Raw genomic sequence first — 27,347 nt, forward strand, 5'->3', positions numbered from 1 at the left:
ACCCTCTCCAGCATTTATTAATTAATTAGATATTTTACTTTGTTTTTTTACATTTTCCAGATCTTGGGACTCTGCTGTGTGTAATTTACAGGTACAGTGCATCTCAGTTTGGACCAGCTGCATTTCATATGCTCAGTAGCCACACTTGGCCAGTGGTTCCTGTACTGGCCAGCATGCATGTAGTCACTGGGTGACTCTAAGAACGGGGACACTGTCTTATTCATTTGTCACCCAGTGCCTGCCAAAGTGCTCAGAACACACGGAATACCCAGTGCATGCATGCTGAGCTAAACGTAATGGACACACTAGAGCGTGATGGACAGAGGTGATGACAGCTCTCTGGGGGGGGGGGCAGGGGGGAGGGTGTGGCTGGGGAAACCTCGCCAGTAAGGTGATGGCCAGCCGAGCAGGCTCTGAAGAGTGTATAGGAGATGTCAGGTCAAGGACACAGGGCAGTAAGAGGAAGTGATGTTTGAATTGGTCCCAAAATGCTGGATAGGATTTCAATAGTCAGCCATTTAGGGGAGGGACAGAATGGTATTCCAAACAGAATAAAAAAGAGTCTGAGGAAAGCCTGAGAGGAATTGGCAAGAATAAACCATGGAGGCAGAAGGAATGGTTTGGCTGGAACACAGGGAGGGAGACAGGGCTGAAAAGACAGGCTGGAGGCTGCACGTGGAGAACTCTGAATGACAATGAAACCACTTTCTAGAAGCAGTCATGGAGGGGTCCAAGGCAGAAGAATTAACCTAGGTCAGGACTGTGCCCTCGTCCTAGGATAACCACTGTTCTTTTGAAAGTAAATTGTGTTTTCCATTCAACTCAGAAATCATCAGTGTTCTAAAGAAATTTCAGTTATCTTAGATATCAGGCTTTTGTCCTCAGAAAGTATCGGTAATGTTTGTTCTCTGACTATCCTGTTGTACTGGGTTGACTAGAAGTAAGGATAAGTCTCATACGATTGGTATTTTGTGGTAATCGAATAACGGTGGTTAACCCTTCCTCAGGGTTTACTATGTGCCAGGCAGGGCTCAGGTGCTTTATGTCATTAACGGATTCAATCCTATGACAACCCTAGGAGGAAAGTACAGTTAGTACTCTCAATTTTACACATGCAGAAACTGCAGTATAGAGCAGCATTCCCCAGCCTTTTTGGCACCAGGGACTGGTTTCGTTGAAGACAATTTTTCCACGGATGGGGGTGGGGGACGGTTCAGGCAGTAATGTGAGTGATGGGGAGCGATGGGGAGCGACGGGAGTGGTGGGGAGCGATGGGAGTGGTGGGGAGCGATGGGAGCAGTGGGGAGCGGTGGGGAGCGATGGCAGTGGTGGGGAGGGATGGGGAACGGTGGGGAGCGATGTGAGCGGTGGGGAGCGATGTGAGCGGTGGGGAGAGATGTGAGCGGTGGGGAGCGATGGGAGCAATGGGGAGCGATGGGAGCGGTGGGGAGCGGCGGGGAGCAGTGGGGAGCGGTGGGGAGCAGTGGGGAGCGGTGGGGAGTGGTGGGAGCGGTGGGGAGTGATGGGAGCGGTGGGGAGCGGTGGGAGTGGTGGGGAGTGATGGAGCGGTGGGGAGCGGTGGGGAGTGATGGGAGCGGTGGCGAGTGATGGGAGCGGTGGGGAGTGGTGGGGAGTGATGGGAGCGGTGGGGAGCAATGGGAGCAGTGGGGAGCAGTGGGAGCGGTGGGGAGCAGTGGGGAGTGATGGGAGAGGTGGGGAGTGATGGGAGAGGTGGGGAGCGGTGGGGAACGGTGGGGAGCGGTGGGGAGTGGTGGGGAGTGATGGGAGCGGTGGGGAGCGATGGGAGCGGTGGGGAGGGGTGGGGAGTGATGGGAGTGGTGGGGAGCGATGGGGAGTGATGGGAGCGGTGGGGAGCGATGGGAGCAGTGGGGAGCGGTAGGAGCAGTGGGGAGCGGTAGGAGCGGTGGGGAGTGATGGGAGCGGTGGGGAGCGGTGGGGAGCGATGGAGAGCTTGTGGCCACTCACCTCCTGCTGTGCGGCCTGGTTCCTAACAGGCCGCAGACCGGGGTTGGCGACCCCTGGTATAAAGAGTGCAGGTAACTTGTTCCCATAGCTAGTTCAAGTCCAGGCAGTCTAGTTCTAGAGACTGCCTTCTACTACTACTCCAAATGATTTTTGATTGCTACAATGGACAGTGATATAAGGACTTTACGTGTGTTAATTAATTTATTCTTCTTAATTATTCTATGCAGTAGGTGCTGTTCTTCTCCTGATTTTGTTCATGAATAAACCGAGAATCAGAGGGGTTAAGAAATGTCCCCAAGTTCACAGTTAGTTGAGAGTGAAACCAGCGGCACCATGATCAGATCTATTTAGGTGGCATACCTGGAGCTTCCTTTATGAAGTTCTGGTGAAACATCTTGTTGTCCACAATAAAATGCACCATTAGTTAGCACTGTTAGTAATCTATGCATGTATTTCTAAGGAAAACTTCATGGTAAATTATATAAGATTTTCTGTTTCTCTCTCTCTCTCTCTCTGTTTCTTCCACCCTATGCCTAACTTTCATGTCATCTCCTCTCTCCCCAAGATGTAACTTAAGAAATACTTATTGAATGAATGAAAAAAATTGATGGTTTAACTATTTACTATCTACTATATGCCAAGCACTGGGCTTTGTACAAGGGGTATGGCAGTGGCTAATATAGACAGTGTCTGACATCACAGGGCTGACAGTTTAGTTTTTCCTCTCTATCTGTCTGTATCTGTGTTTGAACTATGTCTTATCTCTCTATCTCTCTCCCTCTCTCTCTGTCTATATCTCTATTTATCTATCCATCCATCCGTACATCCATCTGTCTGGGAAGGGGTAGCAGAAGGAGAAAGAGAGAAAGGAAAGGAGGAAAGAACAAGGGAAGAAGAGAGGGGAGAAATGAGAGGAGGAATAGGTGGAATTGGATGATGAGGAGGAAACAGAGGAGAAGAAAGGAATGGGAAGGGACCATCTATGGCGAATCCATCATTTTACAGAAAAGCCTGAGCCTTGAAGAGAGGAAGTGAGTTGTGTTACGAGATGATGCTGGTGAGAACTATGACGTGGATTAGTAAGAGCTGGACTTGACGACTAAGAGGCTTTCCATGATCTGCGTCCTGATGGAGCTTGGCGCTTACAGACACCTCTGGACTGTCTTGCTTTCATTGTGCTCTTGATTTTCAGAGGCAGAAGGAAATTTGGGCAAAATGAGTGAGAGGTCTGAAGCTATTTTCGGCATCCAAGCCGTGAAGGCTTTCTACGCATCCCAAAGCTCAACGGGCTGCCTGGCTTCTTTCCTTTTCTGTGCAGGGGAGGAGGCCTTGACCATGTACATGGACAAAAGTCGCCTGGACAGGAAGTCAGGGAATGCCACTCAAAGTGTTGAAGCTCTGCACCAGCTGGCATCGTCCTACTTTGTGGACCGTGATGGTACCATGAGGAGGCTCCATGAGATCCAGATATCAACTGGAGCAATCAAGGTACGGCTTGCGGGTGGCTTCGGGTGGCAGGCTCTCAGACAACAGCACTGCACAAAGGTGGCCTGCGAGTCAACGGGCAGATGACATCCCTGGCTTCTTACCCAGGGAGCTAACAGTGCCCCCCTCCAACCATTCTGCCTGAGGTGCCTGAGGTTGTCAAGTGCCCCTAATATCCCGAGCATTGTCATTAAGGCGACCACATGCACTGATTTCCTCGGGCAACCCTGGCTGTAATCGTGGCAGAATTAAACATAGTACTTTCTTTCACTCTTTTTTTTTTTAACAGCTTTATTGGAGTATAATTGCTTTACAATGGTGTGTTAGTTGCTGCTGTATAACAAAGTGAATCAGCTATACATATACACATATCCCCATATCCCCTCCGTCTTGCGTCTCCCTCCCACCCTCCCTATCCCACCCCTCTAGGTGGTCACAAAGCACCGAGCTGATCTCCCTGTGCTATGCGGCTGCTTCCCACTAGCTATCTGTTTTACATTTGGTAGTGTATATATGCTCATGCCACTCTCTCCCTTTGTCCCAGCTTACTCTCCTTCACTCTTAAAGCTCTGTGTGGATGATTTCCAGACTCCCTTTCTAGGTGAAGGAACAGGCTACAGTGGGTAAATCATTTTCAAAAGGTCACAGAGCTCTCAAGAGTCAGATTATGCCTAGGTCAGTAATTGGTCAACACCTGTGTTTTTCATCCTCCCTCCCCATTTTACAGATGGGAACACTCAGGTCCAAGGGTTAAAGACTTCTGCTCAGGGTTACACACCTAGCCAGTGCATTAACAGGGACTAGAACTCTACTCTCTAGACCAGGGATCCACGAGGATTTTTTGTAAAGGGTCAATAGTAAATATTTTAAGATTTGCAGGTCATATGATCGGTATTACTACAACTCAGCTGTGCTGCTATAGCACAAAATTAGCCATACAATCAGTGTGTAAAAAATGGGCATGGCTGTGTTCCAATAAAACTTTATAAATCAGGCAGTCTGTCATGTGCCGACCCATGCTCATCTACCCCAGCGCTGTCCAATAGACCCTTCCAAGATAATGGAGAGACTGTATCTGTGCTGGCCAAGACAGGAACCACTAGTCATATGGGGTTATGGAGCATGTGACATGTGGCTACTTAGACACTAAATTTGTAAGGTGTTTTTTTTTTAATTTATTTAAGTTTAAATAGCCACATTGGTAAGAACAGCTGTGGAGACTTTCAGCTCAATGCCTTAGAGCATAGGTACTTAAAAAAATTCCACTTTAAATGCAGTAAATTCAAGGATTATCTTTATAAAGAGAATAAAGGAGGACATTTTTGATAAAAAAGGATTAGTTCTTTGGAGGGTTTCAATGAAGATTTTTTTGCATCTCAAAGTTTCTTAAACCAGATTATACCTGCATTTTACCTCATTCTTCAGTCTATTTTCTCTTCCTGAGCATCTTCCTTCTGAATAAAATGCAGACCTAGTCTTATATCAAGACTTTAAAAGGGATCTCTAGGGAAAAAGTGTGTGTGAAGGGGTGAGGGGTTGCCGGGGAGTGTTGGTGGAAGTCAGGCAGATGAGTCAGAAACTGACCAAGGGAAGAGAAAAAATGTGGGAGGGGAGAGACTTGCTGAGGAGGGAGGGAGGAAGGGGAGAAATAAATCAGATCAACAAAGAGCCAGTTTATCCGAGAAGAATCGCCTATATTGGGGGGATTATGGTGTTAGGGAGCTCAGCACAGAGACATGGAGCTCGATGAAGCCATCGGAGTCTGAGTGAAGCAAAGGCCTGGTTTTCATTATCACCAAATGGTTCCCTCCCCGCGGGATGGGATGCGGAATTGAGATATTGAAGCTCTGTCAGAAGGTAATCCTCTTTTGTGCATCCCGGAAGTGCAGTGTGCCTCCTCACGAGGAGTTTCTTAGAGAAATTGCACACAGGCCACTCAAGGAGCCATTCTTGCAGTAGCACCATCCTCGACACTCAGTCTGGCACTTGAGTTTTTCTAGCCATTTCTTGACGCTACCTCAAGACCCAGCTGGCTAGAACTGGTCTCCCTGCCAGCTTTGTCCAAGATGAGCAGCTGACCCAGGTGGGGAGGTTTTGCCCGTGGTTTCTCTTCCCGAGCATCTTTAGCAAGACGGATTGGTAGTTTTGAATCTCATTGAACAGTAACGAGGTCATTATTCTGTACACAAAAAAGAATACATTATTTTTTAAAAGCAAAGCCTAATAACCTTCCATTTTTGTACTGTTTCCTAAGTGCTAGATACTTCAAAAATGTGGTCCCTTTACCGTTAGGGTGGGTAACAGTATTACTGACATTGTGTAGATGCAGAAGTTGAGGCTTAGAAAGAGGAGTTAGTGATCCAAGGCTCTGCTGCTGGACGGGGCAGAGCTGGCATTGGGAGATCTGTGTGACTATTTCCCAAGTCATCATTCCTGACAGCAGTCAGCGCTGTGTCCTTACAGCTGGATGCAAACCTCAAAACAAGCCTACAAGTGATTGTGTTAAATAATGGAAAGTAAAGGCTAAAGACATGAAGAAACCACTTTACATACTAAACCATTCATATTTCAAGGTTATCTTTTAGAATAGCTGTTTCCCTCTTGTCCACCACCTCAATTATTCTAAGACAGTGTTTGAGAAACACACCACCAGGGGATTGGGGTGATCATTCTGCAGTGGAGCTGACTGTGCTGTTTGCTAATTTTTTTTTTTGAAAATGGGAATAATTTTATTGTTCTTGCCTAATGATAACGCATATTTACTCATCGATAATGCACGTTACAATTTATAGAGACTCTTGGTAATAAGATGTCAGTTACTGAATATATGCCATGTGTCAGGCACTTACACCCGTCAGGTTTAGGCTCAGCACCCTAGGATTTACTAGCTTCAGATCGCAGGAGCTTGCAGAAGTGACTGCCTGAGGGCACACAGCAAATAAAGGGCGCAGCCGGGATCTAACACTGACTCTCCTAACTCCAAAGCCCATGCTTTTGAAATACACTATAGTGTTTCCACTTATTTTTAGTTCATATAATACTTGAAATGGCTTTGTGCAGTGAGAACCAAGGATAGAACGTGGGCGTCCTGGCTCCAGTCTGCTAGATTGCCCTGCTATCCCGTTGTCTGCTTGGCAACAGTCAGGCATGGTCCTTGACACAGGCAAGGGGCTCAAGAAGTGGCCGCTGGCTCAGGTCAGGCTTTCTCTGCTGCCTGAGCTCTGCTGGGGGCTGACTCTGCAGGATCTGTCCCAGACAAGGGCATCTGTCTCACATCTGTCGCCCTTGATGTCCACTCCAGGTCACAGAGACACGCACTGGGCCTCTGGGCTGTAACAGCTATGACAATCTGGACTCTGTGAGTTCCGTCCTTCTGCAAAGCACGGAGAGCAAACTGCACCTTCAAGGTAGGATGTCAGTGGAAATGATGGGAACAGAGAGGGGGAGGGGAGAGCAGCCTGGGGGAGGAGGGATGAGGGGGTATCAGGAGGCATGATGTGGAGGGAGAATGAAAACTAAGATGAAAGGCAGAGAAACCAACAAAAAATAAAAATATGCAAATTAAGACAGTTGTGATATGATGTCTTTTTAAAAATTTTAACATATATGGGACATTGAATTCATGGTTATTAATTAGTTTTCAGATATAAAGTATGGAAATGTGAGCTTTATCTGATTGTTTTGATGAAAGTGTCTAAACAGTGTTATTTATAGGTGTTCCAGATCTAATATATATTAAAGTTTCATATCATAGCCTCTGAATTTCCTACATTATTGTGTTTGATTCTCAATATATTTTGGCAGATGTTATTTGAATTCCAAGAACTATAGGGCATTTTATAGAATTTTTGGTTCTGTGTCAACTTCTTTCTCCTTGTTTGTTAATCATTAGTGGCCTTCAGTATATTCATACACCCGTACGCATTTGTGTGTGTGTGTGCGTGCTTTTAGCAGAGTTCCCAAATGAGAACGTTCAGTGCTGGCTGGAATATAGAAAGACGGATCCTCTTAGGCATGGCTAGTGAAATTGCAACAATTCTAAGGATTAATTTGTTGAAATACATACATATTTGTATTTGTTTATTATCTATTATATGTCAGGTACATGTTATGTGCTCCATATATACTCAAGACCTTGAAGAAAATACACTCTTTAAAATAGTCATTTTATCCTGATTAATTCATCATAAAGAGGAGGGGAGATTGTAGGGGGAAAATGATAAAACTTTAAGTATAGATAGTGCTGTTTTAAAAAGGATAATTTATAATAGCAAAGAAAAAAACAATGTAAAGATTTCAATTTTCCACATGAGGAGACTAAATGAATTGTGTAGCATCCATACAACATAATATTAGGCAGGTGCTGAAATGTTGTTTATAAAGAATTTTCAGGATACGTGAAAATGATTTACTGTAATGTTAATTAAAAAGTGGATGGTTTCTGACTGAATGTATGGCATGATCTTCATGTAAAAGGATAAGGAAAAATAACATTGCAAGGAATTACGCGAGATGTTAAAAGAGGTTACTTCTGGATGATTAGGTTACAGATGATTTATTTTAGTCTTCCAATTCCTTTTCTAACTTTTCTACAATGATCGTGTATTAACTTTATAGTCATAAAAACTGTCATATGCTTTAACTTTGAGCGAACTAAGAATGTGACCTTTTAGAAAGGTATCTGATAAAGGTGATTCTGAATGTCAGTGGGAGGAAATCTGGGTTGAGATTGGCAGGTCGAGCTAAACAGAGCCTAATGTGACTTTTATATTCTGGTTCCTTGGCAACTCTTTGATTCATGCTCCTGTTATAGAAGATGGTTGGAAAGTGGTACAGAGCAAGCTTGGTAGTGTCACTTGGGAGCAATGAATGAAAATCCATCAGGAAAATTCAGGCCAAGAGAGTGGTCTAGCATTAAAACAAAAGCCAACAAAACAAAACCTCAAGTACATGAAGAATAATCCTGCACCCCTTTAGTAGACAGAAGAGTAGACAGATGAGTTTGGTAATGCCTGATAAGAAATGAATAAGGAAGACAGACCTACCTTGGGTGCACCAGGATTTTCAATATTAGCTCCTGTGATGCCTACAGTGAGCTTGTGGGATGAGAGCAGGGTTTGAATCCAGGAAGTACGGCTCCGGTCTGTGTCTGGTCACCCTGCTGTGCACGTAGGAGGTAAGTTATAATCAGAGTAAATTAGTTGGGATTAACAGGATCTCACTAGGAATTTATTAAGATCTTAGGGCCATTTAGAAGCTGATTTACAGTGAAGCTAAGGAAGCTTAAGATCCAGGGCTCCCTCACCTTCTAAGTCCCTAAATTTTCTCATTCTGCATATTCATGTTCACATGTAATTTTGAATTCCGTTTCTCAATAAGCACCTGTAGCCTAAGCCTCAGTCCTAAAACCCAGATCTGCCATTGGTTACATTATTAGCAGCATGTTATTCACACAAAAGAAGGAGATGACAGCTTTGTTCTGTTCTAGATTGGTCAGAGCACACCTGGTGGATTGGGTCCAAGTGTGGGCAGCACATTTCAAGAGGGACATCAAGAAACTGAAGGAGAGTGTCTTATAATACATAACTGATGAAGGTGGACTTAGAGCAGAAGGATGTGTCTGTGGATACCTAAAGGGCTGTCTTGCAGAAAAGTTAGTCAAATTCGATAATATGGATAAAATGGGGCAAACCTGATCTACATGTGGGAAACTACAAGGATCCCAGGTTTAAACTAGATCTCAGTTTAAACTCAGTATAAAATAGATCTTCTAATGCACATTCATGTCCAAACCTGGAATGTCCTGCTGAAGCATATAGTGACTCTCTTGTTATTAGGGTTATATGTTGGTGACGTTTGGTAGGGATGTTATAGAAACTACTTAATCATCATTCCACCGTGTTGGTGATTGAATCGATACTGATGCTTAGGAAGATGCTGCATCACCAAACCTTTATCGAGACTGACTATGTGCCAAATTCAGTGCTACATCCTGGGCCTGTGAGCACAAATCAGTTCAACTCCATTCAGCAAATATTTTTCAAGAACTCATGTTGTCATTGGGCTAGGCACAGAAAACAGTGGTGAACAAGACAGACATACTTTTTGCCCCAAGGAAATATACACTCTATCAAAAACATGGGTTTAGACGAATAATAATGTGCAATGAGTTTGGATGGAAAAAAATTGTGACGGTTCTTTGATACCCAGTAGTATGGAGATTTCACCTACTAGAGAATCAGGGAAGTTTTCTTGATAAAAAGATGCACAGAATGAGACCTGAAGAGTGGAGAAGGGGGCAGGGACATAGCTATGGAGCAGAGTCCTCGTGAATGGCATTCAAGGAAATTGAAAAGATCTTAAGAGATTAAAGCAGAGATATCAATGGTGAGAAAGGCAAAATAATATGTCATATCCTAGAAGGCCTCTGTAACACATTAATGTGTTGAATATTAATTTGAGAGTAATGGGAACCATAAAAGGGTTTTAAAAAACAAAGTAGCAGGAAGAGATTATTAATGCTTTGGAAGATCACTCTGGCTACTGTGTGGTCAATTAATTAGAGAGGAGTAGTTTGGAGGTTGGTGACCGGTTAGTTAAGGGCTACTGCAGTATTGAAGATGAGATGTCACAGACTGAAACCATGGAAGCAACAGTTGGGATGGAGAGAAATAGACCAATTTTGGAGTTACTTAGGAGGTGTCACTACCAGGATTCAGTGAAAAGACCATGAAAGATTTAGGTATTTGAGTGAATGGAGAGTGGGAGTAAGAGAGCCGACAGACAGGAAAATACATATGATTCAAGGTAGTGTGTAATATAGTAGAGCTAGTAAAAGTAATGCATACTATTACAGAGATGTGGAAAAGGAGGTAATCCATTCTGTCTGTCTAGGTAGAGGGATCATAGAAAGGAGGAAAAAATATTCTCCTGGTGGAAGGTAAAACAAAAAAACTTCTTAAATATAAGACAGAAGAATATCTCATGACTTTTGGGTAGGCTGATACTTATTCAGTAGCATCCATAAAGCACCAAGTAGAAGAAAAAGGTTGATAAATTGGACTACTTTGAAATTAAGAATTCCTGTTTATCAGAAGATGCTATTCATGGAATGAAAATGCAGGTTACAGAGTGGAAGGCAATATTGGTGATAAATGTATCTGACAAAGAACTCATGTGTAAAATATGTAAATAACCTCTAAAACCAATAAGAGAAAGGCAGGCAATCAGGAAAGACAAGAAAATGGGTAAAAGGCATGAACAGGCGCTTCGCAAACAAGAATATCAAAATGGCTAATAAATATTTGAAACGGTGATTAACTTTACTAGTCCTCAGAAAATGTAAATTAAAACAGTGTCATAACACACCGATCAGTCTGGCTCAACTGAAAAATGTGACAGTATCAAGGAGTGACAATGTTGAACACTGGGAACTTACATGCATTGCTCCTGGGAGAATAAATTAGTACAGTCACTTTGGAAAACTCTTTTTGGCAGCTTCTACTGAAAACTCAATATGTCCTCACCCTATGACCTAACAATTACAACTCCTAGGAATATGCCCAACAGAAGTGTGACCTTTGTTCACCAAAAACCATGAATGTTCATAGGAGTTTTGTTCAAAATAGTCCCCCAAAGGGAAATAGCCCCAAATGGCCATCAACAAAAAAATGGGTAAATAACTTGTCATACATTCACATGATGGGCTACAATACAGAAATGAGAAAGAATCAACTACCCTTTCATGCAAAAATATAGAAGAATCTCATGAATGCAACATTAAGTAACAGAAGCCAGACACGAAAGAGGAAATGCTGTATGATTCCATTCTTACACAGCTCAGAAACAGTAAAACAAATACATTGCTTTAGAATTCCAAAGAGCATTAACCTTTGTGGTGGAGGAATGGGGAAGTGACTGAAGAGAGATGAGAGAGGTTTCTGGAAGTCTTGGTAATGTTCTTTTTTTGTGTGTGTGGTACGTGGGCCTCTCACTGTCGTGGCCTCTCCCGTTGCGGAGCACAGGCTCCGGACGCGCAGGCCCAGTGGCCATGGCTCACGGGCCCAGCTGCTCCGCGGCATGTGGGATATTCCCGGACCGGGGCACGAACCCGCGTCCCCTGCATCAGCAGGCAGACTCTCAACCACTGCACCACCAGGGAAGCCCAATGTTCTGTTTCTTGATCACAGTAGCCACACATGGACGTGTTTACTTTGTGAAAATTCATGCAGCTGTACACACATGATTTATATGTGTACATTTCTGTGTATACAATATGCAGCTATTAAAAATTTATTTAATAATGTGCTCTATCTTGACATCCTCTGCAAAGGGAAGACATGAATAAAGCAGAGACAAATGATCAGGAGGTGATCCAGCCCAGCTAGAAGGGAAACTGTATGGACTGAGGGGTGGAGGAACCAGAAATAATAGATATTATTTATAGAACACTTCCTTGAGTGCCAGGGACTGTGTTAATTTATTTTTATTATATTTACATTTATGTATTTGTTTTTATTTTAACTCTTATTTATTTGTTTTGTATAACTGGATTTATTACATTTTTAATCTTCATAGCATTCCTATAAGGAAGGCATAAATAACATCCCCATTTTGTAGGTGAGAAAACTGAGGCTGAGAGAGGTTTCTTAATAAGTGATTGAGCCAGAATTTTAACCTGACCTGATTTCAGAGTTTCTCCTTCTCAAAACGGGTTGCTCTGTATTCCTCTATTCCCCTCCTAAAGACTCTGAAAGAGGCTGGCGTGAGATCCTGCAGAGGCTTATTTGGGTAGATTGAGGATGATATGAATGACAGCCTAATGACATTCACTTTGTGGTGTTTCATAAAAGGTTCACAAATCAGGGCAAAGATGGAGGGAAATAGGAAACAGGAAGAGGAGGATTGGAGAAGGAGACTCAAAATGAGGAAGAAAGGATCATGGAAATGAGCAGAGGCTATTAGTAGTCAAAGCAGCAACCACCGAACTAAACTAGTTGTAATAATGCTAGTGGCATAATGATAACTTCTTATTTTTATCCTTCTTTCTCCAAGAAGCCCATTGAGTGTTTTACCGACATTGTCATGTAATTTAATCTAGTATCCATCTGGTGAGATGGACGTACAGAGAGCAGACCTCTGCCTTTGTAGCTCACTGAAGTGGAAACAGATGCAGGGAAAACGTTTTGCTGAAATCTAGGGATAATCCAGAAATGTATTCATTCACACATTCACTTACTCATTTAGCAATATTTATTGAACATCACCTATATGTCAGACATTGTTTTAAGAGCGGGATGTAGAGACGTGAATAAGCTAAGTCTCAGTCATTTTGGAGTTTATATTTAGTGTGTGGGTGTTGGGGGAGCAGAAAGAAAGAAACAAGTAAAGAAAGAAATATATTTTCTTTACAATCAGAGAGATAGTGTGGGAATAGGTCATCTAGAAATTTGTAGACCATGGAACGGACTTCAGGTTTTACTTTGAATGAAATGAGAAGCCACTGGAAATTCAGGCAGTGGAGTAACTGGAGCTGACTTACATTTTACGTGAATTACTATGACTGTTATGTAGAAAAGAACTGTAGAGGGCAAGACCACATACACAGAAACCAGCTTGGAGGCTATAGTGTTTATCAAGGTGAGAGAAAATGGCGGCCTGGACCATGACAGTGGCAATGAGGGTTGTAAGAAGTGATTGGATTGTGGATATATTTTTAAGTAGTGCTGACATTAGTTGGCAATGGACTGAGAAAATGCTTGTGAGAAAAAGAGAGAAGCCGAGGATGTTCCCAAAGTTTTGCCTGAGTGACAGCAATGATGGCATTGCCTTACTGCTGTGGTTGAATACTGTGGGAGGGATCCGTTCAGATGGGATATGAGGAATTGGGTTCGAACCTAATTAGGTTTGAACCTAGGTTTGAGAAGTCTCTTATATATACGGTTGTCAATGATGAGTGGACATTTGGAAAGTCAGGGGAGAGAACAGAGATATAAATTAGTATAGCGATGATATTTAATGATAAGAGATTGGACAAGATTACCTTGGGAGAGAGTGTAGATAGAGAAAAGAAGGAATCCAGTTATTGAGCCATGGGGAATTTAATATCGAAGAGTTGGGGTAAAGGCATACTAATGAGGAACAAGGAAAGGAGTCTAAGAAGTGGCCAGGGGTGCGGGTGGCAGTGTCGTGGGACGAGAGCCAAGAGTGTGGTATCCTGGAAACCAAGGGAAGAATGTTTTCCAAAGCAGAGGTCGTTGTCAACTGTGTCAAACGCCACTTATAGGATGAGTAAGATGAAGATGAGAACAGAGTTGTGGACTTAGCAACATGGAGGTCATGGGTGACCCTAACAATGATGCTTCAGTGGAATTATGGGAGTGGAAGCCTGAGTAGAGTGAGTTCAAGAGAAAATAAGAAGAGAGGAAGTGAAGGTAGGGGTTTAGCGAACTCTACGGAGGAATCTCGCAGTGAATGGCACAATAGCAGAAGGTGATGTGGAGTGCATGAGTTTTTCTTCTCTTTTAATATAGAAGCAACACAGAAGGTGACGTGGAGTGCGTGAGTTTTTCTTCTCTTTTAATATAGAAGCAACAAAACTTTTATATGCTGATGGGAGTTATTCTTCAGAGAGGGAAACATTGATTCTATGAGTAAGAGGGATTATTTTAGGGTCATAGTTGAGCAGGGAAGAGTGAATAGGATCTTGTATATGACTGGAATTATTTGCCTTAGATAAGAGCTCCTGCAAGTTCATACAGAGTGAAGGGAAGGAGAACCTATGGACCCATAGGTGGGGTGGGTACAATTCACAGTTGTGGTAATGGGACCATTTTCTTAAACTTTACTTCTGATCACTTTTCATAGATGTGTTACAAGATTTTTCAGATTGTAGTATCTCTGAAATTAGAATGTTTCTTATAACTGATGGTATGTCATAGTTTAATTGGCAGGTTATTTATTTTCTTAGCGTATGCAAAAGAATGATACGTTTTACAAAAAATGGCATCTTAGATTCAGTGACACGTAGTGTTTTCCTCAGTGAAAAAGGAGTGAAGTCACTAACCCACTCTCAGTTTCCAAAAGAGAAAAATGGACAAGAGTACAGTCAAGATCTTGAAAAGATGGGATGCTAGGCAGTGAGGGGATATGGGGTGCAAGACTCCAGGCATCATCTACACTCTGCACCTCCAGAGAGGCCACCCAAGACTCTGCTGTGTTTTGAGAGCCTCCTGCTAATATTCACGTTCAAATGGCCCATTTCACTCGTTGATCTTAAATTATTTCTCCTCCTCTTTCTCCTTCTTCTTTCGTCCCTCCTTCTTCCTCCTCCTCCTTACCCCTTCTTTACTTTCATTGTGTCTCTTCTTGAAACCTCAGCTTCTTCCAGACCAGACCAGTCTCTATCTCCTATCACTCGTGAACTCAGAATCTTTTCACGCCCTAAATGACTTCCCTTCTCTCTTTTATTGAGTTCAGTCTGTCTTTCCATACCCAGCACTAATATCCATCCCCTTATTAGAAGTCCTTCTTTCTTTACCCCTGTCATGGCTCACCTCCTCCCATCATCATTTCTCTCTTCCCTGGAGTGACTGTCAAACCAGCCTTCTTGATTCTGATCACTTCTGCTGATCCATCCCCATCGAAGCAGCCAGTGTGCTCTTCTTAAAATCAAATCAAATACTGTCACTTCCCTGCTTAAAACCCTTCACAGTCTCTGATATGGGTATAAGGAATAGACCTGGGCACCAGGCTATTCATAATCAAACTCTTGCCAATTTTCTTGGCTTTGTCGTAGTCTGTCATCCAATACGTACTATATCCTTACTCCAGGCCTGTGGAATTTCTTACATTTTACTACAGTCATCTTTTTTTGTTTTTTATTGCTTCAAACTTTTGTACATCATCTCTCTAGTTCCTGGACTTTCACCTCTCCCAGGAAAACTTCTCTTAATTCTTCTGCCCTGGTTGTTAGACACCCTGCCCACCTTCTTCCCTAGGATTTGTCATGCAATAGTATAATCATCCTATTATTAATCTGACTCCCCAGTTGGAGTATAAATTCCTCACTGGTAAGAGCCATCTCTATCTCTAGCATGATGTATAGAAGCTGGCGCATAAAGAATGATCAGAAGATATTTGTTAAATGAATGTATAAATGAATGGATAAATAATTAAATGAATGAATCGCCCAGCCCATAGTGAGCTCCTTTCTCTGAATTCTTACGATTCTCATTCTCCAACGTGCTGGATCCAGTTCAACCTAAGGACAATGTCCTGAGGGCTTACTCTATACCAGGAGCCTTCTTGCATGGATAGCATTCTTCAAAGTGCATGTGCCTTTTCTGTTGCGTTGGATGTGTCCATATTTCAGGCAAGAGTCATGCCCCTTTACTCCTGCAAATGCCACCTCTTCTGAGAAGCCTCTTTAAGACCTCTTGTACAGCATTTTTTAAAACTTCATCTTGCAACATGTTCTTTTGCATTTGGGTTTTACCTCTTCTATTAGATTTGATGATTGGCCTTGTTAAGGACGGGATTCTGCCAACTTTGTGTTTCATTGTATTCAACAGAATGCTGTGGACATTGGGACTCGATATGTATTTGCTGAATTGAAATTTTGCATAGGATTGGCGTTACAGGAACAGGAGAAAGGGGAGAACTAGAAGGATGGGGGAAGGAGAGAAAGAGGAAGGGGAGAGGGAGAGGAAGGGAGGGAGGGGATAGAGGAGGAAATAGAGGAAAGGCAGAGGGAGGATGAGGAAGAGAAGTAGCATCAATAATCCCTTTCCTCCGTAGGCGGTAAGCGGTAAGCGGGCCTGTCACTGCGGGGGCCTCTCCCGTTGCGGAGCACAGGCTTCGGACGCGCAGGCTCAGCGGCCATGGCTCACAGGCCCAGCCGCTCCGTGGCATGTGGGATCTTCCCGGACCGGGGCACAAACCCGTGTCCCCTGCATCGGCAGGTGGACTCTCAACCACTGAGCCACCAGGGAAGCCCGAAGATAATGATTTTTAAAATCATCTTGCAACAAGTAATAGAGAGAGGGGAACAGAGTATTTGAACTGTTTAAAATGTACGTTATTTTGAGCTCTTACTCCTTCTTAGGCATATTGTGTTTATATCCATGAGCCAGTTTATCCCTCCCACCAACTAAGAGATAGGGATCATGCTCCCCATTACATAGATGAAGAAACTGAGGCCCCAAGGGGTGAAGTCACTTTCCCAAGATCCCCCGGGTTTTGGTTCCTAGCCGCCTGGGATCCATGATTACTTTTCTCAGGGAGCCTTGAGTCAGCACAACACATTCTAGATGTGGGTAGAATGGGAATAAATCCCTGCCCAACTGCAGTAGTCGAGGAAGAGGGGAAGGAACGTCATCAGGCCTTCTTTTCATGAAGCCCCGTCACCCCACGTGGCCTTGTGACCCCAGTGGAAGGCGGAGTGATTGTTGCCAGAGCCTGCTCTAGTCAGCAGCTTCGGGCTGAATCCTCATTAAGAATTAGCCCGGGGTCACCGGCAACGGCTTGCGACTAAAGGCCCTTCTTGCCGATTAGCCGGGGCCTAGGAGGCACTGATGGGAATCCGTGTTTCCGTCTTCCTGTGGCGCTGTCTGTAAAGCCTGTTGAATAAAAGAGCAGCGCCTTCATGAAAAATGGGATTGCTGACTTCCACCCAACTGCTTGACTCCAAGTATTGGTTTTACTTTATGAGACAAGGGGCACCATGTTCTCTGCCTTGTGAGAAGTGAAGTTCCTCTTAAGAAGTGGATTGAAGATATCAATTAAAACTCAATCAGAGGGCTTCCCAGGTGGTGCAGTGGTTGAGAGTCCGCCTGCCGATGCGGGGGGACACGGGTTGGTGCCCCGGTCTGGGAAGATCCCACATGCCGCGGAGCGGCTGGGCCTGTGAGCCATGGCCGCTGAGCCTGCACGTCCAGAGCCGGTGCTCCGCAACAGGAGAGGCCACAACAGTGAGAGGCCCGCGTACCGCAAAAAAAACAAAACAAAAAAAAAGCGGAAAAAAAACTCAGGACAAATAGGGAGTGTACGAGAGCACATGTGATAGTGATAAGCCCTTGGACTAGTTAATTAAGTTTCTGAGCTTCTCTAGGTCTTCTAATAAATGGGAATAAAAACACCACTGCCTCGGAATCATGGTTCTGCATTTATTTGAAAAATATGTTGAAAGCACCTGACCTAAAACCCAAGAGGGCGGATACAAAATCATAGCTGTGATTTCCTGGATAGTTCTCTCGTGCCAGGTATAGAGCTCATTCCTTTATATTCATCTCTCAGAAACCTCAACACAGACCCATTTTCCAGATTTGCAAATTGAGGCTCACAGAAGTTAGTAACGCTCTTGTAGCCAGCAGAGCAAGAATTTGAACACAGGTCCACTCAATGCCAGTGCTCTTAAAGTGTGTAGCATATTGTGTCTCAACCTGGAACATATAATCATGGTTTTTATTGGAGCAAGTAGTTGTATAGCGCTTTCTATGTGCTGATAGGTTCTGCTATTTACTTTAGAAAGTCTGCGATTTTCCTAAAATTACTTGCCAACTTGTGGATGTGCGTAGGTGTGCCATTTCCATAGCTATTCTCATACTCTCAAAAGAATCCAGAACCAGAAAAGATCAAATACCTTTATAACAGACGATTATGAAAGCCTCGCAACATTCCAGGTATAGATGACTATAAAAAGGGCTGCCTCTGACCGGGGGAAATCTGGAATAATTTGGTGACTCAAGACTCAGACTTGTACAGAAAGAGGTGGAAATGCTAATGGAGCATAAGCTGGTGTTGAGGGGGGGGAATGTCAGAAGATTTATCATTTGGTATGTGGTCACGTGGGGCTATACCTTTCAATAAACTTGTGGCCGAGCGTGCAGCATGGAACTCCTGACTGATCAGTGATCAATGTGACAGTTTGACCTACTTTAACCACCACATCCCACTTGATTCCTTGTTGGTCTCTGATTGTACACAAATCAGGCGTCAGGATGGCCAAAACCTAAATAAATCACCCGTGGAAATTTTTATACATTGACTCTCTTCAAACACAGTACCTGTTTATTTTTTAAGATTATTAAGTCAATCTTTATTTTTTTCCCTCACAATACATCTTAGGCACAATTAAGCTCTTCTTTGGCACTGCAAATATAGCACTTTCAATGCACTTCTACTGTGTTCTAGATACATTCTACCTTGTTTCATGTGCACAATTGTTCATATTTCTACTAAATTGCAATTAAATTCCCTGAAAATAGAATCATATCCTTTTTAACGTATTCATTATTCACTTCTTATTTCAGTGTTTAGTTTGTAGTATATGCTCAATAAATATTTACTGATTTAAATTTATTTGAACTGTCAAATCCGTTTGCTTTGAACCTTAATTTTTTACTGTGATAAAATATATATCACACAAAGTTTAATGTTTTAAACATTTTAAAATCCACAATTCAGGGGCATTGAGTATATTCACAGTGTTGTGCAACTGTCATCACTATCTAGTTCCAGAACTTTCTCACCATCCCAAATGGAAATTCCATATTCATTAAGCAGTAATTTCCCATTCCCCACTCCCTCCAGCCCCAGACAACTACTAATCTTCTTTCTGTCTCTATTGACTTGCCTATTCTGGACATTTCATATAATTGGAATCATACAATATGTTTTTGTGTGTGTGTTTCTGGCATCTTTGATGTAACAAAATGTTTTCAGGGTTCATCTGTGTTGTAGCACGTAACAGTACTTCATTCTTTTATGGCTGAGTTAAGATTCCATTGTGTGGATAGACCACATTTTGTTTATCCGTTCATAAGTTGATGGACATTTAGTTTGTCTTCACCTTTTTGTTAATATTGCTTCTATGAACAGTGTGTTCAAGTTTTTATTTGAATACTTCTGTGCAATTCTTTTGAGTATATACCTTAAGAGTGGAGTTGCTGGATCATATGACAATTCAATTTTAAAAAATAAGCTTTGGTGGAAAAATAAGTTTATTTTGTGGTACATTGCATGATTGCATCTCTCTCTTCCCTGAGAGAATTATACATAACAGTGCATTGCGTGTGACAGGCAATGCTGTCCTGTGGGAGATGTATACACCCCACTTAGTTGACATTGCACTTGGACATATGATTTGCTTTGGCCAATGGAATGTAAGAGAATATAATGCATGCCTCATCTTAGAAGACACTTGAGGAGACATTGCTTGGCTTGGCTTTTGTTTCCCTCTGTTATGAGAATGGCATATACCTGAGAGACGCCACTCCTTCAGTATAGATCTGAAAGAAGAAGACATCTGATGCAGAGCCAAAGCCCAGCCAGCATGAAACATGAGCAAGAAATAAACCTTTGTGGTTGTAAACCACTGGGATTTGGAGGCTGTTTGTTAGGAAACAGAAATGTAGCAAAAGCTCAATAATACTGAAACACTGGATTAAATAACATAAACCACACTTATTTACTGCAGGACTTCTCAGTGCCTCAACTGGGCTAATGTGTATTAGGAGTCTCAAGAGCTGGATTAAATATACAGAGTTTCCTGAATGTATTTGATCTTGGTTACATCTGCAGATCTATGATTCTGTGTTATACAGCTTGGCAAATGCTGGACTGTAATTTCACTTGGGTTCAATCCTGTCCACAATAACTATTTCAAACTCCTCTACTCTTACAGAAGTAGAGGTCTTTTCTTTATTCCTTTTTGCTGAAATGTGTGTATATTTTATTTTAGTTGTACATTTATGAATTTTGTTCTCCTACCCAACTGGAGCCCCCTGAGGTCAGAAACCGTCTTATTCATTTCTATATCTCTAACATCTAGTACAGTGCCTGCCTCAATAACATGGTGAGTGAAAGGAGTTTCCTAAGAGTGCCTGAATTGAACAGTTTTATTTTTACACACCTACTGTGATCTAGTATTGTGCTTGATAGCATGGAAAGAATGAAAAGGCAGTTATAGCTGTCAAGAATCATAATTTGCAGCAATGGATCCCAAACAAAATATGTGCTGAAATGAGTGGTCAAGGCCTTTTAGCATCATTGTTCTCTTAGGATGTTTTTTCAATTTGTGCATTTTTTCACTCAGATGTTTCTGAGCACCTGTCCCCTTCACTATTGAGCTGAAGTTAAAGTAGCTTCAGGTTTCAAGCTATGATGTTGGGAAAGATGAAACAGGTCCTGCTCATGAGGAATGGCTCTAGGGAGGTAGGCTGTGCTAAGCCCAGAACACAGAAACACAGTCCTCTCTGAAGCACATCCTCTCTAAATTCACCTTCATTCGAACTCATTACTGGGTACACACTAATGTGCCAGATAACAAGGAAGTGGGAGGTGAATGAGGTACTGCCTCTTGCATTCAAGGAGCTCACAGACTAGGAGGAACATGAATATAGACACACATAGTATGATGCAATATGTGTTCTACTAGAATTTGAGTTATGTGCAAGGTGCTTTGGTTGCCCCCAGAGAGAATGCCTCAGATTGTCAAAGGCTTCCAGAGAAAGCAAAAGAAAACAGGGTGAGGACAGGAAATGACATTAGTTGGATAACTATCATGTACTAATAGCTTCACATGGGTTACGTAATTGATTTTATTTTCCCATTCATGGAGATATAATTTACATCCAGAAAAATTCACCCTTTCGAGGTGAACAGTTCTATGAATATGACAGACATATCCAATCATGTAATCAAGATACCACCACAATCAAGATATAAAATTGTTCATTTAACTTTTACAAAAACCCTACACAGGAAGCTTTAATGAGGAAACTGAAAATCAGAGAAGTTAAGCCTCTTAGTTTTAACTTCCCAAGGTCATGCCGTTAATCAGAGCTGGAGGCAAAATTTGAACAAAGAGAATTTGGAGCATTTGGGGGACAGCGGTGGTAGTGGTACAGGATGTAGCAAAAAAGGGGAGTTAGGTGAGAAAAGAATCTGCAGACATCAGCTGACCTAGGGATCAGGTGACACAGAATCTTAGAGGTGTCATTTGGTTTTTATCATGAATTCTATGAAGAAGCTTAGGTTTAAATTGACTCAACCTCTTCTTAAAGCTTCAAGGGCATCTTCATGTTGCAATTTTATGAAATTGAATTTTTAAATTATGTTGGAGAAAAAAAGTATTTTGGCCTCCTTATCGTTAGCGATTTCATAGTTCAGACCATATTCTCTTTTTCAAAGTTAAAACTGTCATTTAGAAGTCTCCCTGCCCCCAATCCCTTTTGCCAGTTTAAATCCTCCTCTGATTGTCTGCCTCACTGAAAGGTAAGTTCCACGAGAGCAAGGATTTTGTTTCTAGTTCCTTGCCTTTTCGCCAGTGCCTGAAAGAGTACCTGGCACCTAATAGATACCTATTTGCTTAATAATTGAAATAAGACCAGCACAGAATAGACTCAGAAAATCAAGGTTGAAAGAATCTTCATGATCAACTAGTACACTGGCTGGCCAACTTTTTCTGTAAAGAGCCAGATGGTAAATATTTTAGGCTTTGTGGGTCACACACAGTCTCTGTTGCAACTGTCCATCTCTTCCATTGTAATGTGAAAGCAGCTGTAAACAATACTTCAATCTGTGTGGTTGCATTCCAATAGAATTAATTTGTGAAAATAGGCCCGCGGGCCCCAGTTTGCCACTTCCTGTATCCATCAGTACAGGCTAGGTTATGTTGTGCTAACAAACAATCCCTGAATCTCAGTGGCTGGCAAATGTAAATACTCATTTCTTACTGATGCTGCATCATGGTCACAAGTCACTTGTGATTCTGCTTCACAGAATGAAGAAGGCATTTATCTGGAGAACAGCAGTGGCCTCTAGAGGGAACACTGTTGTTCTTGTGGTGATGGGAAAAGAGAATCTGATGGATCCATGTGTGGGTCCTCGTAGCTTCGTTTTGGAAGTTGCAAACATCACTTGCACATTTCATTAACCAAAACATGTCACGGGAACCTATCTGAGTTCAGAGGGTGGGAGTGTGTAATTTTTCAAAGGCAGGACACTGCAGGGAGGGGCACTGAATACGCATTAATAGGTTCTTTGGAGCATCCCTACGGGTCACCTTTCTATCCTGCCAGTCACCCCTCAAAACTTCTGCTGGTTTAAAAAGGTTTTCATTTTATTGTGCGGAATATCGTTTACCTGTATTTTTCCTCCAAGAGTTCCATGTCTACTCCTCAAGATCCCGCAGGGTTATTCTATCCAGAAGGGGGAGCCAGAACCCACCCACTTTTCCCCCCAGGTAGCTGCCCTTCTTCATTTCCTGGAGTGCAAATGACCCGTCATGGAGACAGGGCTGAGCTTCTGAATGAGATCATAGCCTTTTTGCCCTTTCTGCACAGTTTCACCCTGTGAATTATCATCTTATTTCCATTCCACTCCAATGAGCTGTCAGCGATAGATACTGTAATTCACGGCAATAGAAACACAAACAGATGGGTAATTGACCTGCACGCCTTCATTACACTGAGGTTCAGAATGACTGCTGCAACCATGAAGTCCTTTATCTGCCAGTCTGAAATCCCTGGGCTTTCACAGGAAGGGGGTCAGGCTGACTTTTTGCAAAAGGTACAGTCCTTGCTGTCCTTCTCCTCGCCTCGTGCTTTTCAGAAATGGACAGAATTTGACAAGCAGAACTTAGCAGGTACAAGACAACAGGTGGGACTCCTATAGGGCTCTGAGAGATCTACAGGGGGCCACATTCTGATGCAAGAACAGGATAGAAAAATATTTATACTCAACCAAAACAGAACCTGTATTTTTCCCTCTTCCTCTTAGCACTGTAAGAGATCGTACATTTAATGTTTAATGAAATAGGTCAGAAAAGAGCAAATCCATCAAAAATATTACTATATTAGGTAATTAGGATATAGAATAAAATAAAAACAAAGCTGAGGGAAACCAAAGGAAGATATAGAACTCTTGCCTTGAACAAGACTTAGATTGATACAAGGTATGCACACACTGACCCAACTTTGTGCAGCGTATGCCTTCTCCATGGAACGCTGGGGATGCCCTTCTTTATCTACTGAGACCAGGCTCGTGTCTCAAGACTCTGCCCACATCCCACTCACATCACGAAGTCTTCCATAATTATCATGCCCAGGCTTATTTTCTTTCATCTTCATAATAGATCACTGGCTTATTCAATATTTGAAATATATTTATTGAACACCTACTATTTACCAGACATCATACAACTTTATGTTTTAATCATCAGTTAAGGCTTTTGTCTCTTGGATTCTGAACTTTAGTTTTGAATCTCCAGTAGCACTTCTGTATCCTTAGAAGGTAGGAAACATCTAGTCCAGCAGTTCCTCAGGTACTGCTTGTTGAAGGAAGGAGAAAGTGGCTAAGAGGTCCTATCAGCAGAGGAGCAGGGTCAGGGTCAGGGATGAAGGTTGGATTGGCTTTTGTTGCTAGTGTCCTCTTTTCCAGACATTAAGTGTTCCCTAGCTCACTGAGCACAGTCACCTGAACCAGGTGCCTGCTTTACACAGCAATATTGACAACAGCAATATTGACAATGTCCTCAAAGGTCTCCAGGGATCCAATGTAAGATTACCCTGAAAGTTCTGTTACTTTAGCGCCCCCCAGTGGTTGAAACTCAGAAGCACAGTGAGCCGCTTTCTTTTTCTGAATCTCAGGTTCACTCCCTGCCTGTAAGAGACCAGGATCCTTGACCTTTGTTGTTGTAAGAAGCGCTGTTCCTCTAATGAGCTGACAGATCTCTGCTCTGTGTCATTCTTCCCTTCAGAGTTGTGATCTTCTCTGAGGTGCCGGAAGTTGTTCTTCTCTAGGGAACTTGGAAGTAAATGAACAAACAAAAAAAGATGAACCTTAATCAGAAAGAAAGGTGATGGCTAAGTTGGTTCTTAGTTGGAAAGAATAATATTTCCTGAGGCCTTTGCACATGCTGTTTCCACTTTCTAGAACACTCTTCCTGTGGATCTCCTTTCCCCTAACTCCTGTTAATCCGTTGGGTCTCAGCCTAAATGCTGCTTCCTCTAGAAGAGAGTCTTTGACCACCCCTACTCCATGCTGGGCTAGGTATTCTTGCCGTGTGTTCCCCGAGCAATCTTGTGCTTCTGCTAAAGCACTGGTCTCACTGCATCCAAGCAGCTTGTTTACAGGTCTGTCTCCTTCCTTAACCGTGAGGTCAGCGAGGGCAGGGAGTTGCCTGCATTATTCACCCTGGTATCTGTGGCACAGTGCCTGCCACCCAGTAGAGCTTAAGCAATATGTGTGGAAAGAAGGGAAGAGAGATGGAGAGAAGAAGAAGATAGATGGAAGAGAGAAGGGAAGGAAGGAAAGGAGGGAGGGAGGGAGGGAAGGAAGGAAAATTCATTGAAGTACAAACAATGGAACAATAATAATGAGCACCTACAATAATTACTATAATGCTATTAAGACAAGTTGCACTCTTGGCATGTTTCCTACTAGCCCAAATGGGGCTACTCAAGAAGGATTTTTCCAAGAAGGGCTCAAGTTTGGTCCAGGTAATGGATTATGTTCTAATAGGGTGTAAATGGAGGAACCTAACATTTATTGAACACTTAATTATAACAAAATACCATAGATTGGGTGGTTTGAACAAGAGACATTATTTCTTACCATTCTGGAGGCTGGGAAGTCTAAGGTCAAGGTGCCGACAGATTCAGTGTCCGATTAAGGCACATTCCTGGCTTGTAGACAGCTGCTTTCTCACTGTGTGCTCACGTGGCCTTTTCTTAGTGTGTGCTCAGGGAGGCAAGGAGGGAAGGAGGGGGAGAGGGAGAGAGAGAGGGAGGAAGAGCGAGAGAGCGCAAGGGTGCATGCCTTCCTGTCTCTTCCTCTTACTATAGGGGCACTAATCCCATCGTGCAGACTCCACCTTCATGACCTCATCTAAACCTAATCATCTTCCAAAGGCCCCACCTCTTAATGCCATCACAAGGTGGGACAGGGTTAGGGTTTCAACATATGAAATTGGGGTGGGAGGGGCACAAACATTCAGCCCATAAGAGTCAGGTGTTTGCTAAAGTGCTGTTTATGCCTTTTCTCCCCTCATTTACCCTTTTCAATGGCCCTGGAAGGTGGTTATTGGAATTTTTAACTTCACAGGCAAGAAAACTGAGTTTCAGAGGGGCTAAGACATTCCCAGAGGCCACTCTGTGCCATAGGTACCACAGAGGCCCCAAGCCAGGCATTCGTCTCAGTTTCCACACTTACCCACTGGAGATGCGGAAGGACCTGCGAGTGTTTCAGAATTCAGTCCAAATTCCGAGATTCAAGTTCTGAGTCTTTTACTGTAGTTGTGGAGCTATGGACATGTCCTCAATTCTAATGGCCTCAAAGGTTTTAGGGACAACTTTCTCTTCAGTTGGGATGAGAAAGGGGATGCTTCTTTCATTCAACAAATGAGAGTCTGAAACCTCCACCAGGCTTGGTCTTAAGTTACATTCTGGGGGCTTGTCGTGGACAGATAAGCCTCTGTCCCCCTAAAGCCCATCTCCCCCATTAGACAGTGGGCTGTCCCCCTTAAGCCCACTGTCTAATGGGGGAGATGGAACAAAAATGAAGACAAATGAATAAGGTAATTTCATTCAGAAACTAATTCTGTGAAGCAAATAGAAGAGACATTTTAACTCGGGTGGTCTGGACAAGTCTGGATGGCAGGACAAGGGGGCCAGGCAGAGATCTGGAAAAGGAATATTCTAGGCACAGGGGAGGACAAGTGCAGAGACTGTAGAAAGAATAAGACTGGCACAAAAGAGGGACTGAAAAAGGGCAGGATGCCCGTGTGTCCTGAAAAAAAAGAAGAGAGGATAAGGAGAGAAGAGAAAGGACGCGGTCAGTGAAATAGAGATACCCTCTCGTGTGACAGCACAGAGACTGTACGTAAAATACAAAAGGTATCGTGCAACGTGCGTGTTGAAGTGAGGCAGGAGGGGGGACTGAGGAAGATGGGGCAGAAATCGGCAAAAGAGAAGGCAGATGACATGGGGGTTCCCACATCGACATCGTGCCCACTGTGGAACAGCAGAACATGCCATTTTAAAGTACAAGATTTTTTTTTTAAGTATAACAAGACTGGGCTGGGGGTGCAGAGTCCATATGTTTAGCTTGGGATAGTCGCTGTGCAAATGGCGCTTTCAACTCTTGCCTTCCTGGGTATTGTGAGGCCAAATTTATATGCTTGGCACCAAGGGTGGCCTTTTTCTCTCTCTCATTTTCTCAGTTTTCCTTTCCATGTGTGTGTGTGTATATCTTTGGGAACTCTGGGGACAGAAGATTCCACCCCAGCCGGCAGCTGTATATCTTTCAAACTGTGGTTCCCCAGGCCAAATCCCCCTCCAGATTATTTATGGTTCCCATTGAAGCCGGCAGGACTCAGGCGCCCATGTAGGAGGTGCTCAGCAATGGGCCTCTTTGTTGGACACAGGTCATTGGGAGACGACACTGCCGGTGACTGCTATGTGAACCTCCGCTGCTGGAGAAATGGTTATGTAACTTTAAACAGTAATGACATTTTGCAGAAAAGTGCTTTTTAATTGCTATGTCTTCATTATTCTCTTTCAAATTTGCCCAGGAGATTCCGCCTCAGAGACAGCTTGGCAGGTTCTGGGTTTCCATTTTTAAAGAGCAACCAGTTTTGTGTTTCAGCTGTTCCCAGAAACCCCCCAATCCCAAACTTCATCTGTTTTCAGTTGCGTTACATGGGGTAGGTAATACTGCCTTTTGTATCCTTGCCAGATGGAGAAATGATTTAATGCAATTTTTGAAAAATGCTCTCCCCAGATTCCTTTTGGGCTGGGACTAAGAATAGAATATTTTATCCCCTACAAAGGGGGAGAAAGAAAATGATGAGCAAGCTAGAAAAGTAGGACTGA

General features: G+C 43.0%; 1 protein-coding gene across 1 annotated transcript in view; it reads left to right on the top strand.

The window, feature by feature from the left end:
- The window catches only part of BRINP1 (BMP/retinoic acid inducible neural specific 1), a gene marked incomplete at both ends in the record, with an annotated part of 123,921 nt that overhangs the window by 64,475 nt on the left and 32,099 nt on the right, over positions 1-27,347 (top strand). Inside the window, 2 exons of the mRNA XM_082656999.1 lie at positions 3,305-3,474; positions 6,773-6,878. Of these exons, the coding sequence (XP_082513125.1) occupies positions 3,305-3,474; positions 6,773-6,878 (276 nt within the window). The remainder of the gene's footprint in view (positions 1-3,304; positions 3,475-6,772; positions 6,879-27,347) is intronic.

Source organism: Grampus griseus (genome assembly GCF_964374135.1).
Source record: "Grampus griseus genome assembly, chromosome: 6".
Classification (NCBI taxonomy): Eukaryota; Metazoa; Chordata; class Mammalia; order Artiodactyla; family Delphinidae; genus Grampus; species Grampus griseus.